This window comes from Tachysurus fulvidraco, chromosome 10, assembly GCF_022655615.1.
Source record: "Tachysurus fulvidraco isolate hzauxx_2018 chromosome 10, HZAU_PFXX_2.0, whole genome shotgun sequence".
NCBI classification, from domain to species: domain Eukaryota; kingdom Metazoa; phylum Chordata; class Actinopteri; order Siluriformes; family Bagridae; genus Tachysurus; species Tachysurus fulvidraco.
This window is the reverse complement of record NC_062527.1, coordinates 2798289-2804641: the sequence shown is the minus strand read 5'-3', so window position 1 is coordinate 2804641 and position 6353 is coordinate 2798289. Positions and strand designations below refer to the sequence as shown.

General features: G+C 38.1%; 1 protein-coding gene across 1 annotated transcript; it reads right to left on the bottom strand.

Moving 5' to 3' along the window:
* Positions 1-5233: 5233 nt before the first annotated feature.
* On the bottom strand, positions 5234-6343 carry zcrb1 (zinc finger CCHC-type and RNA binding motif 1). Its single transcript, XM_027163777.2, has one exon. It carries the CDS (start codon positions 6267-6269, stop codon positions 5601-5603), a length of 669 nt encoding a protein of 222 aa, XP_027019578.2. The 5' UTR covers positions 6270-6343; the 3' UTR covers positions 5234-5600.
* Between the last annotated feature and the right edge of the window lie 10 nt (positions 6344-6353).

Sequence of the window (6353 nt, the reverse complement as noted above, 5' to 3'; positions counted from 1 at the left end):
GAGAGTGTGAGAGAGAGAGAGAGCAAGAGAAAGAGAGATACAGAAAGAGCGCGAGAGAGAGAGAGAGTGTGTGTGTGTGTGTGAGAGAGAGAGAGAGAGAGAGAGAGAGAGAGAGACAGAAAGAGAGAGAGAGTGTGGGTGTGGGTGTGTGTGTGTGTGTGTGTGAGAGAGAGTGAGACAGAGAGAGAGAGAGAGAGAGAGAGAGAGAGAGAGAGAGTGAGTGTGTGTGTGTGTGTGTGTGTGTGTGTGTGTGTGTGTGTGTGTGTGTGTGTGTGTGTGAGAGAGAGAGAGAGAGAGAGAGCTCTGTCTTCTACATGTGATCTGCTCATCTTTTATCAAGCTTACTTTCTGGACTGGACTCCAGTGTGCTAAGCTCTTTGCACATAACCTCTTGAAGCTTACATTGCAGCTATAACATAGTTACAGTATTTTGTAGAACTATCTGTCACTCCAGTCGAGCATCGGCACACTGAATAGTTTATGCTTCTTAGATGTAGTGTTAATTTTTTTTCTAACTACTTAAATACCTTAATTCCAGAATTACAGTATTTGCTATACTTGAGGCCTATTATTCATTGTGAGGTTTGTAATGTTTATATATATATATATATATATATATATATATATATATATATATATATACAATTCCACTGGACAAGACAGATGCTTTATCACTGTTTATATTTGCCACTTTATCATGATTGTGCTGTCGAGAACTGAACCTGGTCTGTAGACACCACAATCTGAATAGGAGGTTTGTTCATATGACTTGATTCTGCCAGAGTAAAATGTCTACTAATGAACTCAGATGTTTATCTTATTAATAACAGTGAAATTCAAAATGATTTGTTGACACTGTCAGCTTGTAAGGTCACAAGAAAACAGATTAAATGATGTCTTTATACTATTGTTTTTCTTTTACTATCTTTGTAAAAAATATTTCATACTTATTTTAATAAAAACATATATATAAATATAGTGTATACCTGTGACGTTGCCCTTATGTTTGGTGTGTCTGTTGTTTGTACTTACTATATGATACAGTAAGCCAAAAGTAAGGCTTAAAATGAATTACACATAAGATAAACAGGGGTGAAATCATTCATCATTAATGTTATCCCAGAAACATAAATAGTTTTTAAGGTTTCAAGAATTTCCATTTTTTTAGTTTATTAAACTGAATATAAACATTTTAGGATCACATTTAATGAGAATGCACATTCACAGATCATGAAGTTGTCCCACAAAGCTTCAAAAAGTGATGATATCTTAAATAAAGACAAATGTATTTAATATTTCTTATTATGAGATTATCACAAGACAAATATAAGACCATTAAGTCAGTTTCTATGTTAGACAATTCAAGCTTGGCAGATAATTATCTTTCTTTGTAGAAATGAATGCTTGAAATAAGCAAATCCTGCCAATGGAATAAGACAATGTCAAGCTTGAAATGAGTCAACAGGTCTAGAAATAGGTGTCTAATATTATACTGTACTACTAATATTTACTTGTTTTAAAACAAAGTAATAAAGAGAAATATTAATTTAATTTACTTATATTCATTCATTCATTTTCTACCGCTTATCCGAACTACCTCGGGTCACAGGGAGCCTGTGCCTATCTCAGGCATCATCGGGCATCGAAGCAGGATACACCCTGGACGGAGTGCCAACCCATCACAGGGCACACACACACACACACTCTCATTCACTCACACACTCACACACTACGGACAATTTTCCAGAGATTCCAATCAACCTACCATGCATGTCTTTGGACCGGAGTACCTGGAGGAAACCCCTGAGGCACGGGGAGAACATGCAAACTCCACACACAAAAGGCGGAGGCGGGAATCGAACCCCACTAAGCCACCATGCCCCCCTACCTATATTCAGTCATTGATATATGATTTTGTAGTGTAGGGCTGAGCCTTTCACTGATCAAGTAGCTCTTGCATGTCTCATCGTTAGCCTGAAAACAAATTTCAACAGACCGTCGCTGGACACTTCACCCAGAGACTGATCTGTTTCTTGTGAGGATGGTGTGGATAAGAGCTAAACATAGCTTCAATTTTGATGTCTACTGATCTAATTACATGACAGAAAAACATGCTTTTGCAACCAAGTATACAGACCATTTTACTCTAACAAACACCGCTGTCAGTGTCTAGTATCACTCATTTGGCAAATATCACTCATTTGGCACAACCTAAGAAATTTGCACAGATATATTATCTGCACACTTTTATCTAATTGTACTGTAACAAGCTAAAATGCAAACTAACAAATATTTACCTATCAAAGTTGCTCTAGTTAATCCATTTACCTCGGTGTGCTCATATAGCCCTCTAACCTACTTTTTATACAGTTGCCTTGGTGATGAAATATCATGTCTCAGAATTGTCAGAAAAACAAACCCAGTGTTCTGCTTCACACAGCCTGTCCTGTACATCATACAACAGCTAATATGTAATCTTATACAGGAGATCATGTTCTTTTACGCTGTAAACTTAAACTGCATATGTCTTCTTGTATCTCTGGATTGTTGCCTAGAGACTTATGTTTCCCTGATAAAAGTAAGGAAAAACATTTAATTAAAAAAAAAAACATAGTCTGTAGCAATGCTATTCCTAATTTTAGTTATACATGTTGTTTTTTCTGAAGTTCAGTCTAGATTTACAGCCTCACTTGTGGATTAAAAGGTTACTGATGTATTCACTTTGCCAGCTGTAGTCACTGATGGATGATAGAACTGCAATGGGAAAAAGTCTGATTCTTATACTGACTCACTTTATCCATATATTTGCTAGTAAATGTTTTCTGGGGTGCTTTATAGTCTTGAGGCTTTGCCATAGTCCACACTGGTGAGTTTATAATTGTCTATTCAATAATGTGGACGTGCTTCAGGACTGGCTACTGATAGAAGCGCAGTGACTCAAGCTTGTGCCTTTGATAGGCATCTGCTATAACTGTTTATGCCAGAAGCAAGAATTAATCATCCATGGAGGACTGGGAATTATTTGTACTGTTTTCTCATTTAGAAATATCAAACCCTTCTAAACAAACACAACATGCAAAATGCACTTCAGAATTTCAGACCATATTAGGAGTTAAAGCACAAAGCAATGCCATGATTTTAGCGTGACTGATGGCTCATGGTGCTGATAGACTGGACCGTAAAGCCGCACCCAGTCATTTAATGTTAAATGTATTCTTCTTTGACATTGTGTGAACAGTGAATTGCCTTTTACATCTATGTGTGAGTGGAGCTGTGTGAGAATACACTCTAATTCAGTTTGTCTAACCTACTGTAGATTCTCAAACACCACAGAACTGAACCTTCACATGTGCTAGGCTGGGACCAGGGGGCAGATTACCTTAAACATTATGTTATTCACTCTCTCTTGCCACCTCTTCTTTCCTGGATCTGTGATAGGATAGAATAATCTTCTCCCACACACTGCTCTATCAGAGGAACACAGTGCAATGGCACAGAAGGTGGGCCACTTATCTCTCATCTATGATCTCATTTTCTCAAATCATGATGAAGACAGCAGGCGAGGGATCACATAATAGGAGTTGTCAGTGTGTCAGGAGGCAAAATAGTTAATACAGGAAATCGAACTCAGTTACTGTGTCGTATTGCTGAAGGAACTTGTTTTGGTAGTCAAGGTTTGAACTGGAACTCAGATCCAAGCTACAGCATGCAAATATGATGAAACCCTCCTAGTACAGGGGATGTGGCAGCCTAGTGGTTAAGGTGTTGGGCTACCAATAAGAAGGTTGTGAGTTTGATCCCAGGTTTTCAAAGCTGCTACCTTTGGGCCCCTGAGCAAGGCCCTTTACCCTCAGTTGTACAAAAAAAAAGGAACAATGTAAGTCGCTCTGGATAAGGGCAAATACTGGAAATGTAAGTACAAACTCAAAGCCATTGCAAGTGCTCACAAAGTATCTCCATTTTGTGTAGACACAGAAAGTTATACGAACAGAGCTTAGACAAAGAACCTTGCACCATCATCATCTAGCTCCTCTTGGTCAGTCATGTAAACCGCTAGACTGATGTACAATGGAGATCTGAGACTAAAATCTGTCTGGTCTTCGCAAGAATTTTAAAAAAGCTGTTATGTTCTGCTTTAATTTAAAAATACAGTAGATTTTAAAATAATAATAATAATAATAAAACATTTGTTCTTAATTGATTTATTTCAGTCTACTTAATGCAGACAGTTTCTTTAGATAAGTAATGATGTGAGACTCAGGAGTCTAATATGTAAATAATTTAACAACCGTTCCAGTGGGAAAAACGGCTTTTCGTGACACTGTTTGCTTTTGTCTTGTGATGACTCGATCTGCCATGATATCAGTTCTCTTCATATGAGAGCTGTTTTATTATTTCAAGCTGCAACACAGCAGGACACTTTAACTTCATAGGAACTGCTAGTGTGTATTTTCAGTATATCTGCTTTTCCCTTTACATCGTAAGCCTCTCTTTTGAAACCTCACAGAATAAATGTGTGAGAATAATTATGAGTCCTTTGTCTGCCAGAGAGTCAATTTTGGGTTCGTGTTTAAGGTCCAGGACTTGAGTCTATTAAAACAAGGTTGTCGATATATTATGCATTTTTACACCACACAGCTATTGCTATCTCGTTTCTGATTGGCCAGATGTTCATCTATGAGTATGTCATAAAGTCTACGGTAACATTGTACATGTATATACCGTATGTATAATGTTACCGTAGACTTTATGACATACTTGTTTATGCTTGTCATTTACTTTTCAGCCGAAAATATTGCTATCTCGATTCTGATTGGCCAGATGTTCATTTTATAACAGAAACAATTCTGTCAATAGTTTCAACTGCAAAGTAAATGCCAAGCATAATCAAGTGTCATACAGTCTACAGTAACATTATACACAGGGATTTGTATGGAGGAAACTTCAAATAAAACATCCCATAATGAAACTAATTGTTTTTCTATAATAGCGTGCCTCGTCATGTTTTATCCCTGAGGTTGTCACGTGTGAGTAGCTTCTCTGTTAGGAATCAGAAATTTAGATCAAATCATTAAGTCACAGAACTAAAGTAATATAAAACGTTTGCAGTTTGAAACTATTGAGAAGAACTTTTTTTTTTAATCCATTTTCATTGAAATTGTAAATATGATTTTTTTTCCTCTCAAATTTTTGAGCCTGTGCACATTGAGTGAGTATTCGATTTCTTCACCTGTGGAATCATTGATGAAGTTTATTTAAAAATCCATTTCTAAAGTGTCTCTTTATCGTAGTTCATCATTAGCACAGCTCCAGTTATCCAATACAACTGAAAACAATTTGTTTGCACACCGAGGAGTTATTTCAGGGAATTCAGTAAACATCTGTACTAACTAGTAGACATTATTTACAGCATAAAATACGACGAGCGAACGGATTAATACACTGATGCTAAAGAGTGACGGCGTTTTTGTTCATCGGTTACTTCAGCTTTCCAAACCCCAAGTGACTGATTTATTCACTATAAAACATTTTATTTGTATTAATAATAAAAAAAAAAGCCTCAGCAAAGTTTTCACCCAAAAAGAACAGAATAATGTATATCAGTCACTGAGCTCTTCCTCGTCACTGAAGTACGTGCTCTTTTTAATCCTGGGTTTATGTGAACCGTCTGATGTGGAAGCGTGGCTCGTGTCTGCCGAGACCTGCTGCTTCCTTCGTCTCTCCTCTTCCTCCATTCGAGCTTGTTGGAAAGCGATGGCTTGACTTAAACTGTCTAATGACGGATCTTCTCCTTCATCTTCACTTTCCTCAGGCTCGACCTCGTCAAGGTGTTTCGTTATCATCATCTTCTTCTTCTTCTTCTTGTCCTTTTTGGGTGGAGGTTGTCTTTCTCCCAGTAGGTTCTTAGGGCAGTTGTAGCTGAGATGTCCTTCTTCTCCACACTCATAACATTTAGATTTATCAGTGTAGTTCCTCCTCCTGATGAACTCTGCAGCTCTGCCGTTGTCCACAGCGATACTGGCCTTCACCGTCCTGCCGAACAGCTGCTTGTGGTCCAGAGCCTGAACACAGTGATGAGCTGCTTCTCTGTTGAGGAACAGAACAAACGCCACACCTTTACTCTGGCGGCTGTGTTTGTCTTTCACCACCGTCACCTTCACCACCTGGCCGTATTTACTGCACAACTTATGCACGTCGCTGTTGGTCAGAGAAAACGGCAGGTTAGAAACATAAACAGTGCTTTTACTCGGTGCCAAACCGCCGCTCATTTTGGGCTCAAACGTCACTGCGTTCTTCTCCAACTGAAGTAAATATTTCAACCGGAAGTATGTAGGAACTGGCGGAAATGACGA

Excerpts from the sequence above, each read along its gene's own strand:
- zcrb1 (XM_027163777.2), bottom strand. The coding sequence starts at position 6,269 with ATGAGCGGCGGTTTGGCACCGAGTAAAAGCACTGTTTATGTTTCTAAC.